This window comes from Aquila chrysaetos, chromosome 13 (assembly GCF_900496995.4).
Source record: "Aquila chrysaetos chrysaetos chromosome 13, bAquChr1.4, whole genome shotgun sequence".
NCBI classification, from domain to species: domain Eukaryota; kingdom Metazoa; phylum Chordata; class Aves; order Accipitriformes; family Accipitridae; genus Aquila; species Aquila chrysaetos.
The window spans coordinates 35,751,162-35,774,005 of record NC_044016.1 but is presented as its reverse complement, the minus strand read 5'-3'; the positions used below and the strand labels follow the sequence as shown (position 1 = coordinate 35,774,005).

The window sequence follows — 22,844 nt, the reverse complement described above, 5'->3', positions numbered from 1 at the left end:
TAACACTGTGCCTCTGTTCTGTCTGTGTTGGGAGAAGGGGAAGTGTCTGCAGCTTTGTCAAGGAAGTGATGCCTTTGGCTTGTACTTATAGAAGGAGGAGAAGACCCAGCAGTCCATCCACCTTAATCTGTGCCTCTGGAAGAGAATGTGCAGAGTGGGAACAGTTTTTCCAGCTTCCATGGGGTCTGCTGTAAAGCTTGGGTTCGAATACATCCCCTGTTCTCTGCCCCTCCAAGGTGGAGATAGCTTGGGTTTACTGAGTGATTAGCTCTAAACGCAAAGTAGGTGGATGGTGAAAGAGGTCGCAAGGAGGGCACTGATGGTGAGCTGTGATTTCCCAGCCTGAGCCGGATCTGCTCTCCTGAGTGCAGGAGAAAGGTGGGGCAAGTGGTTTCATTGCTAGGAAGACTTTCATGTCTGTGTCAGTTGCCCAAGTCACTGAAGTGGGGGGGAAACGCACTGTCAGCACAAGAGGATGTGATGAAAGGATGGTTCTCTGAAAGCAACTGCTGAAAATGGACTCATGGCCGGCATTGTATGTGCTGGAGGACATCTGTCCTTGTACGCATATGTCTAGTATGCCACCCATCACAACAGTGCACAGGGGGACTGTCTTCCATTAGACCCCAACCATGTGTGAAATGTGGAAAACCTGTTGAGGGATTTTTCTGCAGGCTTTCTCTTCCACTGCCCTGGTTAACCCTGGCTGCAGGCTGCTGTGCTTCTGGGTGACAGTAGCTTTCCCAGAATCGAGAAATATCTGTGTTAGAGCTGGTATCAAGGGAGTTGCTCCTCTGAAAGTCCTGTCTAGGAAAAGTAATCCAAAGGTGGTTCTATTTCTTTTCTCCTGGGTATCTACAGGAAAATGATCTCAAATAAATTACATGTGATCCAGTGAGGATGATGATTCCTTAGTAGCAACAACTACCTATACAAACTTTCCTACACGGTGGGGAAACAACTGGAAGTTCTGCGGGGAAAAGTTTCAAGTATTCAAAGGTTCAAAAGCAGACAACTTGCGAGACCTTGAGCAAGAGCCCTTAGTTCAAGACGGGGGGGGGGGGGGGCAGTTTGCTGTCATGACCTCAGGAGATGTCGCTTGGGTTTGTAACTTGGGCAGTTGCAGCCACAGTTAAACCTTGCAGGGTAGCTGATCCTCCAGCGGACCTCTGCAGAAGGATGTGGTGCTGCCTGTCTCTGAGGCTGGCCTCAGAAACGGGGAGCGCTGCTTCCAGCTCGGGCCTGAGCGTGGTCACCAGCCAGGGCTTCGGCCGCAGCGTGCCGGCTGCGTGCTGACAGCGGGACGTCTGGTCTAGGCCCAGCAGACGGATCTGCTCTGATGCTGGGGGTACCCAGCAGCACTGGCCACCAGCAGATACCTCCAGCTCCTGCAGGCCCAGCCAGGCAAGTGCGTCTGGCCCCTGGTCACCCACAAAGTTCTCTGTCCTGCTCCTCCCCAGGCAGGAGTGTCTGACCAGCAGACACACGAGTGCCACACGTCCTTCTAGGGGATGGTGCTGCTTTGACTCTCTTGCTTCTTTTTCTGCTGTTTTTGCTGACTGAGGCCGGGGCTGAACTGCAGGTTTTTGCCAGCCAAGCACTGGGTTCAAGCTCACTTCTCCTGGCCATCCTGTGAGAGGTGTCTTGTGTTGTGCTGGAGACGTTCAGACACAGGGGTGAGGGAAAGCTGTGTATAAATACTTGATAGGTAGGTTGTGTCATGGGCTGATGAAAATCTGTACTGTCAGCAGGAGCAATCAGGGCTGCTTAACATAAATGGCTAGACAGCTCTGGAGAGATTAGCAGGTAGTACAGGGCAGGGGTGATCTGATTTAGGTGACGGTCTCTTCTGTCAAGGAGTCACATGTGAGCTGAACAGAAGGTGATGTTGAATAAAGGTGTCAGGGACACCACAGTGTCTCTTGCCTGCTCAGGTGCGAGTGAATCTCTTTCTCAGGGCAAGGAACTGGGGTCAGAAACTTCCGAGTTAGATTCACTTTTGGTAGAGGGTGAGCCTGGAGTCTGGGATTTTCTTTGTGCTTAGGCACCTTGGAAGTAGCTGGTTTTGGACCTGAAAAGGGACATATAAAAAGAGTTCAAGCCTCCCACCAGTAAAGACAATGTGAGAGGAACATGCTCCTCTTCTTCCTGTAGCTCCCGCCGGGCTTTGATGGTTTAGTAAACGCTGGTCTTGTAAAAAGCACTCGCCTTTTTCTGGCATTCGGAGCTTTTTCTGTGCTGCTCCTCCCGTCAGCCCGCTTCACAGCTGAGCTCGTAGCAGGGAGCTGAGCTCCCGAGAAGGCCGCAGCCAGGAGTGTCGCCCGGCAGAGAGAGGATGGTCGCCGGTACCCGGGTCGCGGGGCCGACTCGGGCTCTGGGCTCGTTAATCGGCCTCGCCCGAGAGGGCTCCTTTGCGGCACAGCGTGGGGGGCAGCGCCGCCCCCTCCCCGGTGTTTGGGGAGGTGCGGGGCCAGCGGGCAGAGCCCGGCTACGGTGGTCGCAACCGGGCTGGCGGGTGGTCGTGCTCGGCGGGGCCGGGGGAGACCCGGGGGCGCGTTCTCAGCCCGTCGGGGCGGGGCAGCCCCGAGCCCCTATTGGCCGCTCGGGGGCGTGTCTCCGGCGCTGATTGGCTGTCGCCGCGGCCGCGGGGTGTCCCGGCCGCCGGCGCTCCCACGGCTCCATTGACCGCGCGGAGCCGCCGGCAGCGGGACCGGAGCGGGCGGGACGCGATGAGCTGCGGCGAGTGAGAGCGGGGCGGGGGCGGGCGGAGGGAGGGAGCGGGCGAGGGGGGGGGGGGGCACTCGCCGCGGCTGGAGGTCCGGCGGCCGGGGGCAACGCCGTCTGACCCCCTCTTTGCTTCCAGGCTTTTCCAGGTGTATAGCGCGAGGGCCATCGCCCCCCCGGCCATGCCCGTGGACCTGGCCATGCGGCTCTGCCTGAGCCACTCGCCCCCCATCCGCAAGCTGCTGAACTCCTATGAGGAGCTGCGGGGCAACCGGGGGCGCAAACCCCTCCGATCCTGTCTCAACCAGAAGCCGAGCGCAGAACCCGAGCCTGAGCGGCGAGATAGCACCAAGAGCTCCAAGGGCCAGAAGAAGAAGAGAGTCGTGTTTGCCGACACGAAGGGGCTCTCGCTGACGGCCGTCCGCTTCTTCTCAAAGATTGAGGAGGACCTCTGTGACTTGCAGCATGCCCTGTCTGACCTCGCCTGCTTCCGACCTAGGCTGTGGGACTCACGCCCAGAAGCGTGCAGGTATGTGCTGGACTTCCCACAGCCCTCTGCGGACTACGTGACTTTCCGCAGCCGCCTACACAGCAACCTTGTCTGCCTGGAGAACTGCCTGATCCAGGACCGTGCCCTGTCAGGGACAGTGAAGGTCAGAAACATCGAGTACGAGAAGAAAGTGATGGTCCGCATCAGCTTCGATGGCTGGAAGAGCTTCCGGGACATCTCCTGCCAGTACATGCATAGCACGTACGGCTCGGCTGACACAGACATCTTCTCTTTTGAGCTTGCCCTGCCCAAGCCATCCGTCTCCCGCAGGCCCACAGAGTTCTGCATCTCCTTCCAGTGCGGACAGAAGACCCACTGGGACAACAACCACGGGAGAAACTACAAGATCTGCCACGTGGGCATGATCCGCCCTCCCTCCCATGCCGTGAAGGGTGCCACTGGGGCCTGGGAGCATCTCGGCACCTCTCGGGCTGCCGCCCTGGTCCTTTCTCACCTGCAGACCTGGCGGCGCTCAGAGACCCAGGCTCCTTATTGGTAGGAGGGCAGTGTGCAGAGAGGTGTAGGTCCCTTCCATGTCCCGACTACGGTACAAGGGTCTTTGGGGAGGGGTCAGCCACAGAAGATGCTGCTCACGGTTTCGTTAGCTCTTCCGTGCGTCTGGCCTGCTGCTGTACAAGCAGCTGCCGCTCTCCACGGAAGCTTCTTCGCTGCTGGCTCCTGCCGTACAGGCTGGAAGCCTCTGCTTGGCGTAACTCCTGCCCATAGGTTCTCGAGGCAACGCTATTGCGAGAGTAGGGGAGTGACGAAGGGACGGCTGCGGCCCGCGGCCGTGTCCGTCGGCCGCTTCGGGTGGGAGCCAGCCCTGTGAGCCGCGGGGGTCCCGGTGCCGCCCAAGTGCCTTCGCTGGGGTCTCGGCAGAGCTGCCGCTCCCGGGCTGCGGCAGCAGCCGCCAGCGGGGCCTGCTGCCCTGGGGGCGGTCCCGAGGAGGGCTCGCCGCGGGGGTGACCGAGCGCGCAGGCCACCGGGCGAGCCCGCCTCCGGTCGTTGTTGCTGTAACGGGGAGTTAATAAAGTGACGGCGCTTCGCGAGTCCTGGCTCTGCCGCCGCCGCCGGGGCGGGGGGGGGTGGTGGGCGGGGCAGGGGCGGGGAGTGGGCGGGGCCGGCGGAAGGGGGGGGTGGGGCTGGGCGCCCTCTGCCGGCGGTGCGCTCACTGCGGGCGCGGCCCCGCGGGCGGCGCGCTGGCGTCAGCGCACGCAGCGCGGGGCGGAGGCGCGCACGGCACGTGGCGGGGGCGGAGCCGGGGCCCGGCGGCAGTGGCGGCAGGTGAGTGCGTGACCGGCCCGGTTCGGTTCGGCCCGGCCCGGCCCGGCGTGTCCCGCTTCCCCGCCTGGGCCTCGGGCCGTTGTTCGCTTCCCTCTCCCGGTGCGCCCGGCGGGGGGCCGGGGCGGCTGGGTAGGGCCCGGCCCGGCCGCGGACCGTTAACCGGGGAGCGCGGCCTCCCCGCCGTGGTGCGGGCCGCGCCGCAGCGCCGCCCCGTGCCGGGTGTGATCAGGCCCCCCGCCGCTCGGCCCGGGGCGGAGGAGCGGAGCCGGCCCTCCGGCGGGAGCATCCCCCACCCACCCACCCCCGCCGCTGCCTGGCGAGCCCCCGCCGAGGACCGAAGGTCGCCGGGCCGAGCCCCGGGCCCTGCCGCGATTCGCTGCGGTCGTGGGCCGTGTCCCGCCGCGCTCCCGGTGCACAAAGCTGGGAACGACGCTCGCCGCTGCCGCCCCCGGCCTCGCCGCAGCCGTCCCCGCCCTGGGTGCGCTGCGGGGCGAAGCTGCGGTTTGGGGCGGGGAGGGCTTCGCCCGCCGCCGCCGCCGCCGGGCGGGAACGCGAAGCTGCGGCCCGAGAGGCAGCCGGCGGGGGATGCCATGGCTGTGCCCGCCGGGGCCGCGGCTTCAGTTTCGGCTTCTTCGGCCCTGGGGCATCGGTAGCGTCGTCCTGGCGTGAGCCCCGGAGGTTGTAGCCAGCAGGCAGGGCTGCCTACGCTTGCCCAGTGGTCATCGCACGTGGGTGCCGGCCACGCGTGCTGCCCGGTGCGTGGCCTCCCCTGACGGGCCCGCAGCTGGGTGACACGGTGAAGGAATGCAATAACTGAGCCTCTCTTAGGGCAGGGGCTGCCAGCTCAGGTGGCCGGTCAGACCAGTTTGCCGGCACGAGACCTGGTTCTGATGGGTGACGGCTCTGGAATAATGGGCAGTTACGCGCGTGGCTGTAAAGCTGCCTCTCCCAGGACGTGGTTTATGCAGGCATGTGTCTTCCTTTGAAGCGCTAAAAATGTTCTTGGCATTACAGGTGTAGCAGCGCTAAGCCAGCAGCTGGAACACGCTGTACAGGGGAGCAACAGGATCTTCCCAGACCCTCTTCTCTGCTCCTGTGTGCTTGTTGGGTACCTGTTAAATCCCATCCTCAGGTTGATACTCTGTAGCCAGGTGAAGGCGGTATCCCGAGGGAAGTCTCCCCGGAGCAGACTGGTCTCTTTTTACTAGCCTCAGCTGGCCTTGCGCATACCTGTGCTGCAGAGGGCATCCTCCCCCGGAAGGGCTGTAATGCCGGGTGTTTGACCTTTGACTGGTCCCCGTGCCCCAACAAGTTCCACTTTGGCTAATCATCAGCAGTAATTCGCCCCTTGGGCTGACGTCCTGTCCTGAACTGTTTGTAAAGCTGCCCTGTGCGACAGGGAGGCGAGATGTGCGTATAGTAGTAGAGGAAGTGATGCCTTCCCAGGAATCTGGGTACCTGGCTAGCTCAGTGCTCTCAGATGCCTCTGAAATGAGAGAGGCGATAAGATCTTCGTCATGAGGAAGGGTTTTCTGTCACTCCATTGGCTCCTTTCCGGTACTTGGGACCTGATTGCAGTGTCCTGTGCTTAGGCGTGGTTCTGGATGAGTCTGCTCAATCTGAGGTGTGGATGGTATGAAAATACAGGACAAGTGGCAGCAGGGGGTGATTCCCAAGTCTGTGACAGTGCCAGGCGGTAGCTGGAGTGCCAGTCCAAGTCTGCTGTGTTTCAGGAGCTGCTCTGAGTGATGTGACCTCAGCCTTCCAGGTTTCAGAGCCCACTGTCCCTGGCCTTCTGCCACCCCCTGAGTTGACGTCTCTCTGAGCTGCCTGACTTCCCTGACTTCGGTTTCTCTTTCCTCCGCTAGTGCTGGTGGCATGTGAGTGCCTCGTCTGCCAAGAAGCCAACTTGCTGTTTGAAGAGCTTTCCAGGGACACAGGCTTCATTCGTGTCTGTAACGACCCTTCAGCGTGGATGGATGCCAGGGGCCTCCGGAATTAAACTTGTTCCAGGCGTCATGCAAAGATCTGTGCTAGTGCCTGTGTCCTCACGGAAGGAACAATAATAGCTCCACATACGGTAGGCTCCGGCAAGTGCCAACTCCCTCGATCTCCTCCAATGCAGGCTCAGGGATGGACTCCACCTTGTCCCTGTGAAGAGACTCTGCATGCTCTCAGCAGCCAGAAGGGGATTCTGCTCCCAGCTTCTTCACAAGCTGCCCCACAGCAGGACTTGCTTAGCGGCGCCTTGGGAGGATATCCGTTCACACAGTTGTGTCACTGCAGTGCCCACTGCACGTCCATGGAGGAACCTGTGTGCGTGTTCCGTCTTCTTTGAGCTCCTCAGCCCGCACTGTCTGAACTCACCTGGGCTCCTGGCAGACTGTTTGCTTGCTTTCCCAACTGCTCTCCCTGATCCCGTTGCGTTCCCTCTCTCGCAGAGCCCAAAAAGGATGTGAACTTTGGAATGGGGTCTGTGAGCAGGCTGCGGACTTGGTGCATGTGCAAGACTGTTGCTGAATAACAGGAGGACTGGTTAATCGCTGCGGGCAGCCCTTCTGTCTGGCTGCAGGGCACCAGCCTTGCCTGGCCCTTCACCATGTTCCTCCTGCTCCCCTTTGACAGCCTGGTTGTTAATCTCTTGGGGATTTCCATAACTGTCCTCTTCACTCTGCTTCTGGTTTTCATCATTGTGCCAGCAATTTTTGGAGTCTCCTTTGGCATCCGCAAGGTTTACATGAAAACTTTATTAAAGGTTTTTCAGGTAAGTCGTGGTTTCAGAATTTTCCATGTGTTTACAGGGGTCTGGTCAAGCGTGGTCGTGCCAGGAAGAGAGGCTTTTGCCCCTCAGCAGAGCATTGCAGATGACTGGGGTGGAACGTTGGTTTGTTGGTGACGTGTGGGTGCCAGGTGACCCGTTTGGGTCATCTCAGCTGAATGCAGTTTACTAGATCTCTGTTCCTAGGCTGTTTTTTCCCTGTAATTAATCCAGTAAGTCTTCAAGTAAAGTATTAGGATAGCGTGGCCCGTAAGTATGCAATAGTACAGCAGGATCTGTAGATGTGCTGAGAGGAGGTGTGTGCTTGGATGGGTTAATGTCCCAGGCAAGGCAGAGTGCTGTTACAGTTCGATGTGGAAAGGAGCCAAAAGGGGTGTAGGGTGTGATGGGGAGGGACAAGGCTGCAATCAGCAGCCTGCTCCTCTCCGGGACATGTTTGGATGAAGCAAAAGCAGGACGTAAGGCAGGACTTCCTGTACTGCAAGCCCTGAGCCGTCCGTGGCCAGAACCCAGAGCTCTCAACACCTTTCTGTCCCAGAGTGCCGCCTGCTTATCTGCTGAGCCCAGCAGCCATGTCTGGACCTGCAGCCTCTGAGGACGACCAGCAGCCCTTGCTGACCCTCTTGGCACAGAGAGGCCAAGTGGAATTTTCCAGCTTGGGGTCATGCTGTTCCCTTGCCTGCCTTTGGCAGACTAATTTTATGGGCTGTCTCACAGCCAACGCCTCTCCTTGAAGCAAGCCCCTGGTGAGACCAGAATTTTTGCCAAACTCGTAGTAGATACAGCCTATGCCACCTTACCCTGGCAGATAAGCAAAAGGAAAAGGGGCGTCCACTGCTTGATAGGGAGGTTTTAGGATCTAAAACGTGCAGTTCAAGCTGCTAAAGGATTTATGGTACAGCTACTGCTGTCTGAACAAGGCTGGTCTTCCTCAGGAGTACCTCTGTACTGGCTGGCTTGGGAAGGCAGCCCTGGAGCTTGCAATGTTCAGCTCTTTAAACTCTGAGTCCTCCCCAAAGCCTGAGGTGCGAATGGGAAGACCCTGGGCTTTGTGAGGTGCTTCATTAACACAGATGTCTGAAGACCTGACTTCAAATTTAGTGACTGAACTGGGAGAAAAAATAAATTTGGTTTATCTGAAATGGAACTTTTCACCTTGTTTTCATTTTTTTCTTTCTTCAGTTCGGGAACATTTAATCTCAACACCTATTTTGGTGTTTAATCTTGAAACTTTTTCTGAAAAGACTTTGAAGTCTATTTCAGCTTTTATCAAAGAATCTTTGTGGTGGGGGTGAGGAGGACTCTGGCACAACGGCTCGCAGATTTGGTGGAAAATTCACTCACTAGGTTTGATCACGCAGAATTGTATTTTTGGGGAGCGTTACTTGCCCGAAAGATTTTCCCAGCTCTAGAGGCCAGTGTTGTGAACCTCGCCCAGAGGGGCAGCGCTCGAGTCTGGCAGCCTGTGGGACACAGCCAGAGCTGCGGGACCTGGGATGGCGGCTGCGCATCTCCGTTGGTGGTGAGGGACACCTGCCTGGTGCTTCCCAGGTGGGAGTCTGGGTTTTCTGCTACTGCAGTCAGGATAGAGACGGGCTGGGCTTGCGAGGAACGCCTTCTCTGTGGGCTGCCCAGCTCCTGCTGGGTCAGAGCTCCTCTTCTGACTTCTCCTGGGATGGCAGTGTCTAGACAATCTTCTGCAATCCTGCAGTTCCTTCTGCTGGCAGAGGAGGCTGCTAGATGAGCCGGACACTCTATATGCAATTAGCGTTCCCACATCGCTGCCTCCTGATCTGATGCTGGCATGGGCTGAGACCGGGATGCCAGGAGTTCCCAGCGGCTTCCGCTTCTTCACAGATCCCTGATGGAGCAGGTAGCCTGGAGCAATAAGCGTGTTGCACCTTTAGAAGCTTGTTCTCCCAGACCTGTATAGTGCAGAAGAGCGTGAGGCTGAGAGGGTTACTTGGAGGGCAGGCAGGAAGACTGGCCAGAAATCCAGCCTGCAGTTTTTGCTGTTGCCCTTGAGAATTAGCTGAGAGAGATTTCTGTGGATAACAGGTAGTCTGGGCACGGGATTTGGTAGCCAGCTGCCAGAGTGCTGTCTGAGGGTGCTTGCTGCTGCTGTTTTGGACTGACTGGTGAGCTGAGAAGCAGCAGCAGCTGTTGGCTGAATCGGGGAGGGAAGGATCCCATCCCGTCATCAGCCTGATGTTTTTAGCAGCAGCCTGAAAACACAGTCTCTGCTTTGAGCTTGGAAGAAATGAGGGTTGAAAAATAGCACCGGTCCCATGATCAGCTTCTTGCGTTGTGATGCGGACCACCCCAGCAGGATGCACGGTCCACCCAGAAGCTGTGCAGTGGCAACCACATGCCAGGTGCAGCAGAGCCTACGGGACATGGAGTCTGCAGAAAATCTTGCTGTGCCATCTCACCACTGAGCACTCTTCTTCCCTCTGGCACTCCCTGCTTCCTGCTGGGTCTCTGCTGTGCAGAATGGCACACAAACTTGTGCACGTCGTGGCCGTCCTGTGCCTGTGCTAGTCACCTCCCCATCAGTCTTCTTGTCCCACTGCAGGCAGATCTCTGCTGTAAAAATGTTCCTCCCAGGCCAGTCTCTGCTTCCACCTCAGTTCAGTTGTGTTCACTCGCTCTCTCAGTTCTGTATGGAAGCCTCCTGCTTTAGCCCCATCTTCTCCCCTTAACCATGGGTTCCCTGGAAGTCAACTGTAAAACAAGGGTAGTGTATGACATGGAGCTACCTACAGGCCTTGTGAATCTTCCTTGTCATGTGTGTCTCTTGCAGTGGGCGACACTGAGAATAGAGCGTGGTGCCAAGGAGAAGAACCATCCGTTATACAAGCCCTATGTCAATGGTGAGATCCTGCCCTGCATGGGTACATATGAAGTTCAAAATTCTTTTGGGGAGATGGGGTAAACGTGGTGTCTCTGAGCAGCTGAGGTATGCTGGGAAGCCTTTTCCATGTAGGTGGATTGGGGGCAGCTATGGAGAGGTTCGTTTCCTGAGGAAGGGGAAGGAAGCACCCAGGGAGTGCTTCATTTCTAGATAGTTGGGAGGACTGGTTTATGCCCATCTGGACTGGAGAAAGGAGGGGGGTCCTGTGGAGGGCAGGCAAGTAAGGGCCCCGGCTCTCAGCTGTCTTTGAGCGGGCATGTCGCGCTTTGCTCAGAGCTGCCCGCGGTGTGTTGCAGGTATCATTGCAAAGGAGCCAACGTCACTGGAAGAGGAGATCAAGGAGATCCGCCGGAGTGGCAGCGGCAAAGCCCTGGACACCCCTGAGTTTGAGCTCTCGGATGTCTTCTATTTCTGCCGCAAAGGCATCGAGACCATCATGGATGATGAAGTGACCAAGAGGTTCTCAGCTGAAGAGCTGGAGTCCTGGAACCTGCTCAGCAGGACCAACTACAACTTCCAGTATATCAGCCTGCGCCTCACTGTACTCTGGGGACTGGGTGTGCTCATCCGCTACTGCTTTCTTCTGCCCCTCAGGTGAGTGCTGCTATGGGAATCTGCCTGCTGAGATGGTGCCGATGGCCTGTTCCCACTGCAGCAAGTGCAACTGGTCTCCAAGCCCCACGGACCCTGTTCAACATGATCAGGAGAGACAAGCTACTTGATGAGTACGGCCTGTGGCCTGGTTTTGCTAGCGTGTAGCTTCCCTCTTTCTGCAGGATAGCCCTGGCGTTTACTGGCATCAGCTTGTTGGTGACTGGTACTACAGTGGTGGGATATTTGCCAAATGGAAGGTGAGTTTGTCTTTGAGGGAAGAGGGGATGGGAGGCCTCTGTGCAGTTTGAGACCTGATAATCCTGAAGTTTTCCTGCAAGGCCTATCTGTTCTGCCTGCTGCAGACAAGGCAGGAGGTCCTGGCATCTGTAGCCTCTCAGGAACAGACACCCTGTAATTGTAAACAAAGAGCCTAGATGTGAGCGCTAAGCCTGTGGGCTCAGCCCTGGGCTCTGAAAGGAATAACAACAGAAAGGAGCAAAGGCCACATTTGGTTCTCACGAGTTAAGAATCAGTGGTCGTATGCTGATGGCAAAAGCCAGGATGAGATGCGTTTCTATGGGAGAGATGTGAAGTTTCGGTTGGATCTCATGGCTGGGGCAGCTGGGCTGAGCAGCGTCGTTACAGGGGAGACTGTAGAACTGGGAGGTGATGGTCTCTGTCCTGGGCTGCAGGTGTAAGGAGTTCCTGAGCAAGCACGTCCACCTGATGTGTTACCGGATCTGTGTGCGTGCCCTCACAGCCATCATCACCTACCACGACCGGTAAGGAGGCACTGTCTGCTGCAGGGTGTCCCTTCCCACTAGCTGCTCCATGCCGTGCCTCTTGCAGGCCTCACGCTTCGTTCCTCTGTCCTCATCTGTACCTTTGTTTTGCATTCAGAGAAAACAGACCCCGAAACGGAGGCATCTGCGTGGCCAATCACACATCTCCCATTGATGTGATCATCCTGGCCAGTGATGGCTACTACGCGATGGTAAGGTCTGCACCCCAGCCCCAGCTCTGCCTGCCGGGCCTGGCCGCATGTGTGGTGGGAGCAGCAAGCCTATTCCATGCGACAAGGATTAGGCACCAAGAGGCTTTTGAGCATGCAGAACTCCTTTTCCCTGCATGACATCGCAGGGCACTCTCAGACCCTGTGCGCAGATGCCCTGTTGTGCATGGCTTTCCAGCAAGCTTGGCCTGGGACTCAGAGCACCGGGGGTCTCTGGGCACTGCTTTGCAAGTAGAGCTCTGGGCTTTGCTATCCATGGAATAGCAAAGCACTTCCCCAACTGCACCTCCTGCAATGTGGAAAGTGCTTGGGGCTTGCTACATCTGTCCTTCCAGTCAGAGCCTGGGGCTTTTCCTCTCAGCCTTTCCAGGGCAGGGCTAGAAAGACGAACCTCAACTTGGTTGTGAAGCTAGGAGCTGCCTTGGCCTTCATGTGTCCCCAGGTCTTGTAACTTGTGTCTTCTTGCCCTGTTCAGGTGGGTCAGATCCACGGAGGGCTTATGGGTGTGATACAGAGAGCCATGGTGAAAGCTTGCCCCCACGTCTGGTTTGAACGCTCTGAGGTCAAAGATCGTCACCTCGTCGCCAAAAGGTATGACAGTTGCTAGCTGCAAGGGGAGGTCTGGAGGCTGGGAAGGCAGGGGAGGCTGCCCGCTTCCCTTGGGCGAGGACACTGCCTTGCCTCACGGGTGCTGGGAGACTGCGTCACTGTTGCTGGCACCCAGACAGTCCCCAGTGACTGCAGGATACGGACTGTATGCTGTGGGGATTGCTAGGGATAGCTTCTGTGCCCTGTGCTAACGGGTGACGCTCTTCTGTTTAGGCTCACAGAGCACGTCCAGGACAAGAGCAAACTGCCTATTCTTATCTTTCCGGAAGGTGAGTAGTGGAGCAAGGCCAGACAAGCACCTGGTGGAGAGGGCACATTGGGACAGCACCACGTCTCTGTTCCTTCCCTTCTTACGCAGCCAAGGGCCTTGAGACCCTTCACTGAGGCAAAGGGGACTTTGCATCTTCAGAGCTGACTGAACCCAGAATGTGGAAGTCAGATATATGATGTCCTGGTGACACATCCTACGCACACAGAGAACAGGCTTTGGAGCGTTAGGGGGCAGTTGCTGCGTGCCTGTGGCCTAGCCCTTAGGTGTATAGCTTAGACTTCTGAACTGACTTGCAAAGGGAAGCTGAGAAGATTGTGCTTGCCTCTTACAGGAACCTGCATCAACAACACATCTGTGATGATGTTCAAAAAGGGGAGCTTTGAAATTGGAGCCACGGTTTACCCTGTAGCCATCAAGGTATGAGAAGGCAAACGTTCTTACAGCACTAGTAGCCCTCTGTGTGCGAGCTTAGTCTTGGCAGTCCAGTCTTGGCACTGCTGGGTCAACAGCCTGGTCTGAGGGCCTGGGGAAGCTGAGGTCACTACACGTAGTGCTCTGGGAGGGCTGGCCTATAGCTGGGCTTGGGGTGGAATTTGGAGCCTCAGGGAGGGTGCAACCACCGCCTGACTTTCATGAGCTCTTCTGCCTCTCTAGTATGACCCACAGTTTGGAGATGCCTTTTGGAACAGCAGCAAGTATGGCATGGTAACCTACCTCCTTAGGATGATGACCAGCTGGGCCATCGTCTGCAGTGTCTGGTACTTGCCCCCAATGACCAGGCAGGTAAGTAAGGTGAACGTGGCCTATCTAATTTGCTACCTCTTTGGCCCTTTGCTCCTGCTGAACAGTGTTATTTTGCCACAGCCCGAAGAGGACGCTGTCCAGTTTGCCAATCGGGTGAAGTCAGCCATTGCCAGGCAGGGGGGCCTCGTGGATCTGCTCTGGTGAGTCCAGGCAGGCTTTTCTCTTCCCGGTGCCAGGGTTCCCTGGTCCTGGGTCCTGGTAGGTGCTCGTGGGCTGTAGAGCGAAGTTTGTGTCTCGCGTTGGGCAGAGTAGGCCTATGGAGAAATGGAGATACATCTTTGCCTGTGACCTCCAAAAGTGCTCTTCGGTAGCAGGGATCAAAGTCTTTGCTTCTGCTGTGTGTGTTGGGCACCAGGGCTTCATTCTGTGATTCCAGCTTGCACTGGGATGCCCTGGTTCTGACTTTATGCCGCTCAGTAAAGCGGGTTGAGCTTGGGAACTTCCTTTCTGAGGCACCGAGATCTTCAGAGCCTGGGAGGCAGAGGGACTCTGGAGGCAGTCTACCGTAGTGGTATCGGAGCAGCTCACGCTTCTGGCAGAGCTGCCGTGTTGAGCACAGTGCGGGGCCATGGGTGCAGCCCCTGGCAGAGCAAGGTGTGAAAGTAACTCCCCTGGGGGGGGGGTTGGTCTGCAGTGTGTGTACCCTGGCAATGTAAGGTCCAAGTGTAGCTGTCCAACTGTTGCGGGAGCTCTGACCTGCTCTGAGCAGCCCCAACTGAAGTTTCAGACAGTGCACACCTGCAGCCACTCTGATGGTACAACTCTCTCCCCAGGGATGGAGGACTGAAGAGGGAGAAGGTGAAAGACACATTCAAGGAGGAGCAACAGAAACTCTACAGCAAAATGATTGTAGGCAACCATGAAGACCGGAGTCGCTCCTGAGCCCTCTGCCTCCAGCACTATTACTGGGCCTGGCCAGAGCCTTCTGCCTCCGGCACGAGCCAAGTCTTGCCTGAAGCAGCTCCGAATCTTTGGACTTTGGCTACTCCAGAGCTGCTTGGACTTGCTCCTTCATCCTCTGGCTGTTCCTTCCCAGAGGCACTGTTACTGCCTAGAGTCTTTAGGCCCTGGGCAGCTCTTGGCAAAGATGCCTTCTTGTTACTGTTACAGTGAAGCCCCTTGCAGGGGCAATATTAAATGAAACACTTATGGTGTCATATGCTTCCATATGGTGTTTACAGGCCCAGGGGGAAGACTGGCGTGTTGATGTGCATGTGTGTCAGTCACAAGTCTCCCACGGCACAGAAACTGGTGAGCTGCACTGAAATTAGCTGCCTTGACAACCAAGGGAGTCTTCATGAGCCTGTGCCTCTCACGTCGGCAGCACAAACCCCTTAGGAGCAGTATGTGGTCTCTTGGGCCATTTCCAGCTTTACCTCTGGAAGGAGAAACCTTTCCTTTTCCTTTTGCCACCCTCCTGCCATAGCCTGGCCCAGACCATTGCTTCTCCAGCACCTGAGTAACAGTCTCTTTGCTGGGGTTCCTCAAGCGGTGAGGATCATCCTCCTTGGAAGCCTCCCGCTATCCCCTGGAACTGCAAGTTGCCAGGCAGCTGTTAACTCGTGTGGCAAGTGGGGCTCTTGAGGAATCGCTGTGTGCTATGGTGGGAGCCCAGTGCGGGTGGGAGAATCTGAGACTCCGTGGCCGGGGCAGGAGATCCCCTTTCAAATGTCTAGTGAGGGAAATGGTGGGATCTGATCTTGTTGTGCACCAACACGCACATACATAATCTCGGCTCGTTGCAAGAAAAGTGAAATCTTGTGCTAGAGGTGGTACCCCTTTCCCTTTCAGCTCTGCAAGTATATTATTCAGTAAAACAACTTGCATTTGAGCATTCATCCCATGAACTTTCCAATTATCCTTATGTTCCTACAAATTTTAGCACTTTCATTGGGTCCTCTGCCTGCTCTTAAGAAGCAAATGCTGTTTTGTTGCTATCTGCAGAAGCTTGCTTGCATTTTCTGGAACGCTAGAGAAGGCAACACTTAAGTGCCTCCTTTGTACCCCGAGTGGTGTTTGTTGGGGGAGGGCATCTGCTACCCCCAGGTCAGGACAGCTATTCTGTGTAAGTGTCCTTAGATTTGAATTTCCCTGCATTAGCTACCAACATGAATTCAAGGTAGTTTACTTCCTGCTTGTTTTTACGTGGGTAAAACATGGTTATATCAAGAAAGAGAGACACAGAAAAGAAAGTAACAGAGAGAGAGTCCAGCAACTCCCCTAACCTTTCCCAGGAGACATACTGCACATAGCCTCACCTACGTTATTCAGTTCTGTGCGACCTCCCTGCTTTGCATTGTTAGCAGCTTCAAAACCCTTCTTTTGGGTCAGTTAGGCCGTCTCTACCTGTGCACAGATAATGCGCAAGCAGGGTATGCACAACTTGTCCTCGTAGTTGAGGAACCCCATTTTCCACCATGTGCTATTTTCCACCTACCCCAGGACCATCAACTTACGTACAAATAAACTAAAGTGTTTCCAGTACAATACCTGAGAGGGGACAGTCTTCCTTACTCACAGTGATGTAAAGCTACACTTAATAGCATATGATCTATTAAGGTACAGTTATGGGAAATATTTCTATACTGAATTGATTTACCTTTGCTTCTTGTAGTGCTCAAAATACGATCCTTTATAAATATACACACAGAGACACGTTACCTACACAAACATTGCATTCAATTATCAGTGATTTGTTAGACATGATCACCGTTACCATCCAGCCTCACCAAGAGAAACCAGGCTGTTCTTGTTTGGTGATGGAGACACCCTTATTGGCCCCATGCTTTTCACTCTTACCCCAATTTCATATTCTTCTCTTCTGCCAAACTTCAGCTGTGGCGATTGATCTAGGCGGGGGGGCGGGGAGAAGAAAAAGAGGCAAAGCCTGGTGTCTTTTCCTTTCGCCTAAGATGATAACAAAACAAAAGCAGCTGAAGCCAAGTAGGAGGTAGTTAACATCCACAGGGTTGAAGTGTATTGCTTACCCTATTGCTACTGATAGAAGACAAAACAACTGCTTGTTACTAATAGGTATCTCCATCACCCAGGCTAGGACCCCTCCTTCATTAGGAGTTTATAATGGCATTAAGGGTCTATTCACCAGCATTTTGGATTACTTGTTTTACCCAACTTACTAGGTACAGCTCCTAACACCAGTTCAGCAATCCTCCATCCGTGTCTGTTAACCGATGGGGCTCTTGCTTTCCTACTTTAAAAAAAAAAAAGAAAGAAAATACAAGCGCAACCCTTATCTCCCTGCCAGTTGTTACATTTGTGCAGAGTTTTTGACCATCAGCTTTTAGTTGCATAAGAAATGCTGGGTGTAGCACATGCGTTATGGGCGTTAACCTGTAGCATGGTTAAGCTCCAGTTACCCAGCAGGTGTGTGTTACCCTGTAGTACTTGCCTATACCATTTAATCATAACATTTTATGAGCAGTATTTGCTCCAGTTCCTTCTTGAGTCACCTGCTTGCCAAAAAAGCTACTGCTGACCTCCACGGCAGCCTCTGGCCAGGGGTGATGGCCTGATCCAGCCCCAGCTTTGCCTGCCTGAGCTTTGCTGCTCTGTCCCCAAGGCTTGCAAAGCTTTTCCCTTGCTCAGGGGACCGTTTGGACTAAGGACCACCCCACCCCACACTGTGCCATGGTCTGGCCGTCTCGGGGGGGGGGGGGGACGACACAGCCCCGGGCTGGGGACGTGGGCATTGCTGCCTGGGCAGGGTCTCCAGGCTCTCCTTCGCCTTTCCCCAGCCAGCAGCATGCTCTCGAGCACTCACCCACACCTTGGGGCTGGGCAGAGGGGGGTACAGCATCAACTTTGGACCATGCAAACATGCCTCCGCAGCCCCTGCAAGTCTTTGTGGGTGGTGGTCTCCCCGGGGCAGTCCTCACATGTGCTCCGACGCCTGCAGCAGCACCTCCCCACATCCCCGGGTGCTCAGAACCGGCTGTGGGTGCCCAGAACAAGTCTTCTGCCCACAGCTTGCTCCCCCAGCCCTTGTCAGAGATGCCGTGGTGCTGTGCAGGAGCCCTCCCCGCTTCCCCAGCCCTGCAGGACCTCCAACCACCCCACCGTGCTTGGGGACCAGCCCCAGCAGCCCTGCTGCTGCCGGGATGCTCCGCAGCAGGCAGGGAGCTGGCTGGACAGGTTAGGAGGCACGCATCCATCTTTCCTCGGCTCCCCCTTCCCATGCCCCCAGTCAATATGTCTCCCTCCGATGAGAAAGTTAATAAATTTAGCTCTAGATTAAAAGTATCGATCATTTCATTTGTAAGCGATAAATAACCGGGGGGAGCACTGGGCGGCCCACGGGGTAGGGGCTGCTGGCTCCGGCTGCAGCAGCCATGCAGCCCGCTGGGGCCAGGGGCCCTCATATGCATTCTGCCCGGATGCTGGCATTGATTTGCTATTAGTCTCCACGCACCACCCAGTAGCACATCATTCCCAGAGCCGCTATTAATGGCCTTTTGATAAATAATCACTTGTAAGTCAATAAATTTTTATTAAACAGTGTGGCGCTTTGATTTATGAAAATCCGACGGGGTTTGTCTGGGAGAAAAGGGATGCAGAATTGAAGCGGAGCTGCTATCCATCTGCCTGCCAGGCCGCCCTGCCCGCGCTCGCACCCACACGCCCCCGGAGCAGCTGGCCCCAAGCTCTGCCGAACGCTCGACGGGAGACCTGCCCGCACGCCCCAGGGCTGCCCAGACCCCGGCCACGGGGCACAAGGCAGGTTTGGGGAGGGCAGCGTCGCCGCTCGCCGTCGACCGGGCTCTGCGCTCCCCGTCGAGACCCCAAGCGCCGGCTGGGGACCGCTCCGGAGCCGCGTGCGTGGGAAGCGGGACCGCGGCAGCAGCGGCGGGCAGGAGAGGAGGGCGGCCCTGGCCGCTGCTCGGGGGACCCGTCCGGCTGCGGGGAATGCACGGGGCAGCCAGGCTGCGGCTGCGATTTGTCACTCTCCCCGACTGCAGCAGGCCCTTTGCCACCCGCTTTATTTGTCTCCCAGCCCTGACGTGGCATCAGACAGGTGTTAAACTACTTAATCACTTTAAAATTGTTTTAATTTTCTGTTTTGTATTGATCTCCACAGCACCAATTAATCAGCTCACTGGACCAGGCAGTTAGTACATTAAAAATTGTCAGCCACGCTGGGCAGCTTAGAAAATGTCAAAAAAATATCCCAACAGCAGCCCCTCACTTCTCCCGCCGTGCGGAGCCCGCTCCTGCCGAGCGCTGGCTCTGCCCACGGACGGTGACGTGGCTCTCCCAGCCCTGCCACAGGGCCGGGGCCCGTGGGGCACACAGCCTCCACCGAGCCCCGTGCACCGCGCTGCCCGTGGGACCTGGCCTCCCGTGTCCTTGCAAAGGGTCCGCCAGCTCTGCCACCCGCTGGCATTTGTCCCGTCGAGGCGGCAGAGGGGTTGCGTGGCTGAGGGGGGAGCGTTACGAGCCCCACGCTCGCTGCAGGGCCGGACAGGGAGCTTTGGGGGGACATCGGTCTTCCCCAAGCCCCGGGAAAAAGTGCTGCCGAGCGGTCAGGGCTCCTTGCAAAGTTCCCCCAGCCCAGCACGTGGCGGAAAGTGAGAGATTGGAGAGGACTTGAAGCCAAATGTGGGCTTTGGGGGCCCCGGGCAGATGGGTGGCACGGTGACGGTCTGCAGCCCCACACCACGGCTCCACACCGCAAGGCTGGTGCTCGGGGCTGCTGCAAAGCCCCAGTGTTTTGGGGGCTTTGGCCGTCCCCGGGGGTGGACTCGGCCACCAGCCTGTCCTCAGATGCTGCCTGTGGCTTCAGGGGAGGGCAGCTTGGGCTGCAGCCGCCAGCACCTCCTCGGTGCCTGTGCCACGCTCCTAATCAGTATACGATGGGCCGGCAGCACCTTATCTCCTATCGATTTCCTTCCCAAGAACAGCCAGGCTGTTTGCTCACACCTGACTGGCACTTAGCTGCCTCTCAGCCGAACAACCGCCGAGCTTGCCAGGCCCCCGGCAGCGTGCCCGTGCCAGCAGGAGTCCCTTTGGCATCCCGAGCGGCTGGGGAGAGACGGCCCGATGCGGCACCCACCATCGGCGTGCAAGGAAGGGCTGAGCCACGGGGAGCCAGAGCAGGGGTCGTGCAGACCCATGTGCACACACGTGTGTGTACACGCAGCTTCTGCTGCACAGGGAGGCGGGGGGGGGGCCCACCAGGTTGGCAGGCAAACACACCGGGGCTATTGACGCCACATCAATCCTGCAGCCCTGACAGGTGAATGGGCTCTCACTCACACCGTTAAGATAAATGATATTTATTTGCTGCTAAGAGGTTCCAACAAGAGGCCCCAACAAGTGACTTTTGAACCAGCACCTCTTGCTGCCGGTACACGCCCAAACTGGGGAAAACCCTGGGAAATGTCCCCAAGGCCGCACCGCTCCTGTGGGCTCTTCCTGCCCCACAGCACCACAGCCATGGCCCCTTCCCCTGCCTGGCACACGGACCCTGCCCCATACGTGCTATCCCAGCCCCTTCTCCGGCCCAGCCTCATGAGGGCACCCTGGACCGCACGCCCACGAAGCAAGCGCTGGGACTTGGCCGGGGCCGGGACCTTTATTTCATCAATGCCGACAGCACGGCCGCGCCTGACGCTGCCCATGCATGCTGCTCCCAGCCCCGCAAGCCGTGATCCCTGGCCAGGAGCCACCAGGAGGGGGGCAGCAGCCGTCCCGGCCCCACAGCCGGGCATCTGCTGGGGCGGGGGGCGGGTGTCACCCCCCTGGGAGGAAGCAGGCAGCCGGGCCGGGCACCCCAAGACCCAGAGGGGTGGGCTGCGCCGGTGCTCAGCCGCTGTGCGTGCCCAAGCCCAGCACTGAGAAGGCCGCACGATGCTTCCTCAGCAGCAGCCGGATCTTCTCGTCATCCGAGTCTGGGTCCAGGGGCTTGTTGTACTCGTCGTCCTCGGTCTCGGAGGCCGCCCGCTCTCCGCCAGAGCCCCCCGCCCGCTGCGAGGACGAGGAGGGCTCCAGGGCGCTCTTCTTCCTCCATTTGGTCCGTCGGTTCTGGAACCAGACCTGCCGCCCCACGGGCCCGGCTCGGTTAGCAGCCGCCACGCCACGCGCCCCGTGCCACGCGGGGACCGACACTCACCTTCACCTGCGACTCAGTCATGCCAAGGGAATAGGCCAGCCGTGCTCTCTCCGGACCCGCCAGGTACTTGGTCTGCTCAAAAGTCTTCTCCAGAGCGAAGATCTGGTGCCCCGTGAAGGTTGGGCGCGTGTGCTTCTTCTTGTGGATGCTGTCAGCCAGGTGAGCGGGGGCTGCGGGAGAGGAGGAGGGAGGCAGGTGAGCACCTGGGCTCCCTGCAGCGCGCGGCTCTGGGCAGCTCTCCCCTTCCCGAACACGGCACGGAGTCCCTCCACGCTGGCTTCCCTCCAACTTAAAAAGCGTATTCGGGCTTCAAGGCTTCAGCCCTATCCCAGCGGGCCCCGCAGAGCCAGAACCGGGCTGTGCATCTCCTGCTCGGGGACAGCGCTAATTCGTTGTGCTGAGAGGGGAAGGGTCGTTAGCAGCAGTGCATGACCCCAGAGGCACGCGGCGCCGGGAACACCGTGCCCCTGTGCCCCACACCTTGCAGGATGCACGACAGGAAGGCAGGCAGAGCTGGTCGGCTCGTAGCTGTGCCAGGAGCGGATGGCCGAGCTGCCTGACCCGTCTGCTCCAAGGGCATCACCTGGAGAGGTGGGAAGGGGACCGCGGCTGCAGGTGCCGAGCAGCAGCACCCAGCCACTGGCCCAGAGCCTCCCGCGGCTCCCCACGGGACAGCGGGTGCACCCACCTCACCCACCCTCTGGCACGGCAGCAACGTGCTCTGCAATCCCCCCTGCCAGCTCTCCGGCCATCCTGCCGGTCTCTGCCCCGAGCCGGGCACTGACCCCAGTGAAGCTACCGGAGGGACGGGGGAGATCTGCGGGACGGCGGGCTCTGCCTGTCCTTGCCGGGACAAGCTGTGGCTTGCCTGGGGGGGCTAAGCAAAGAGTTAATCTCTGCCGTTGGAGCTGCCCCTGCTCTTGAGCCGAAATCTCTGTGGCAGGTTGAGTTCCAGCAGCTCTGGCTCCGGGGCCGTTCCCACCGTCCCGGGGCGGCCCGCGGGGTGACCAGCCGTGCCTCGCGCCGGGCGATGGAGAAGACGCGGCCTGGGCGGCTGCGGGGCACCCACCGCCTGCGGCACCCACCCACCCACCCACCCCGGCCCCGCTGTACTTACGGCCGCCGCACTGCCGGCCGCCCCGCCAGTCCGGGGCCGCCTCTGCCCAGCAGCTCCGGCCCCGCGGCAGGTACTCGCCGCCGGCCTTGGGGAGGGCCCCCACCTGGGGCCCGTAATAGACGCCCGGGGAGCTCAGTCCGTTAAATCCGCCCGCGTGGGGGTAGCCGGGGAGAAGGCCGCTGTTCGGCGTCGCCGCGGGCCGGCCGAGGATGTCGGAGATGCCGTGAGGGGTGCCGGCAGCCAGCTGGGCGCCAAGCCCGGGGGGGCCCAGCTTGTAGAAGGAGCTCTGCACCGAGTACTGGCAGACGGGCGCCTTGGCCTCGGGGAAGGGGCCCAGCGAGGGGCCGTTGAGCAGGAAGGTGCCCGGCAGGTTGGCGTCCATGGCTCCGGCGCTTGGGCGACCCTCAGAGCCCGGCTCCCCGCGGGCGCGACGGCCGGCCCATCACCCACCGGCCCCCGGGGGGGTGGGGGGGGGGGGGCTACCGGGCCCCGGCCGGTGGGCACCCAGCTGGCCCCGGGAGCCTGGCAGGCTGGCCGGGGGGCCACGGCCCCGGGCGGGAGGGCGGCCACGGGCAGGGCCCGGCGGGGCGGCCCTGGCTGACCCCGCCGAGGTGGCACCAGCACCGGACACTCAACTTGGGCTTGGGAAGAGCCAACATTTCTCTGATAAAGATGAGGGCCATTAGAATACAGGGCTCCCATTGGCCGGGAGGCTGCAGGTGGCGCTCCCATTGGCCGGCTCTCCGCGGCTTCGGCTGCCATTGGCTGCGTCGCAGGACCAGTTTGGGATTGGCCCGGCCCAGACAAATTGCGCTTTGAAAGCCGGTGGCGGCGGCGGCGGCGGCAGCGGGGGGACACGGCGGGCGCTGGACAGCGCCGGGCACGGGGGCTCCGAGACACCCCCCCCCCCCCGGGCTCGGAGGACCCCCCCGGGGCTCGGAGGACCCCCCCCGCAACCCCGCTTGCCCCCTGCCGGATCGGTCCCGGGATCTGCTCGGGGGTCGGCGTGTTCCCGCACCCCTTTGGGCTCCCCCCCCGTGAGTGGCGGAGCGCAAAC

At 58.5% G+C, this 22,844-nt stretch overlaps 3 protein-coding genes across 4 annotated transcripts; 2 read left to right on the top strand and 1 right to left on the bottom strand.

The window, feature by feature from the left end:
* Positions 1-2,620: 2,620 nt before the first annotated feature.
* On the top strand, positions 2,621-4,323 carry LOC115349829 (protein phosphatase 1 regulatory subunit 3C-B-like). Its single transcript, XM_030034567.1, has 2 exons — positions 2,621-2,743; positions 2,864-4,323. The coding sequence occupies exons 1-2, from the start codon at positions 2,730-2,732 to the stop codon at positions 3,771-3,773; spliced, it is 924 nt and encodes a 307-aa protein (XP_029890427.1). The 5' UTR covers positions 2,621-2,729; the 3' UTR covers positions 3,774-4,323.
* A 2,216-nt stretch (positions 4,324-6,539) lies between these two features.
* GPAT4 (glycerol-3-phosphate acyltransferase 4) lies at positions 6,540-14,698 on the top strand. 2 transcript variants are annotated; one of them, XM_041128293.1, is made up of 12 exons: positions 6,540-6,638; positions 10,141-10,210; positions 10,548-10,845; positions 11,028-11,102; positions 11,538-11,627; positions 11,746-11,839; positions 12,333-12,448; positions 12,680-12,735; positions 13,069-13,154; positions 13,392-13,520; positions 13,602-13,681; positions 14,315-14,698. In XM_041128293.1, exons 3-12 carry the CDS (start codon positions 10,688-10,690, stop codon positions 14,421-14,423), a joined length of 993 nt encoding a protein of 330 aa, XP_040984227.1. In that variant the 5' UTR covers positions 6,540-6,638; positions 10,141-10,210; positions 10,548-10,687; the 3' UTR covers positions 14,424-14,698. The 2 variants fall into 2 exon arrangements, with proteins under 2 accessions (XP_040984227.1, XP_029891282.1); XM_030035422.2 differs by lacking the exon at positions 6,540-6,638 and adding an exon at positions 7,065-7,322.
* Positions 14,699-19,875: 5,177 nt separating this feature from the next.
* On the bottom strand, positions 19,876-22,274 carry NKX6-3 (NK6 homeobox 3). Its single transcript, XM_030035425.2, has 3 exons — positions 21,788-22,274; positions 20,671-20,840; positions 19,876-20,594 (listed from the first exon to the last, which is right to left on the bottom strand). Exons 1-3 carry the CDS (start codon positions 22,167-22,169, stop codon positions 20,364-20,366), a joined length of 783 nt encoding a protein of 260 aa, XP_029891285.1. The 5' UTR covers positions 22,170-22,274; the 3' UTR covers positions 19,876-20,363.
* Between the last annotated feature and the right edge of the window lie 570 nt (positions 22,275-22,844).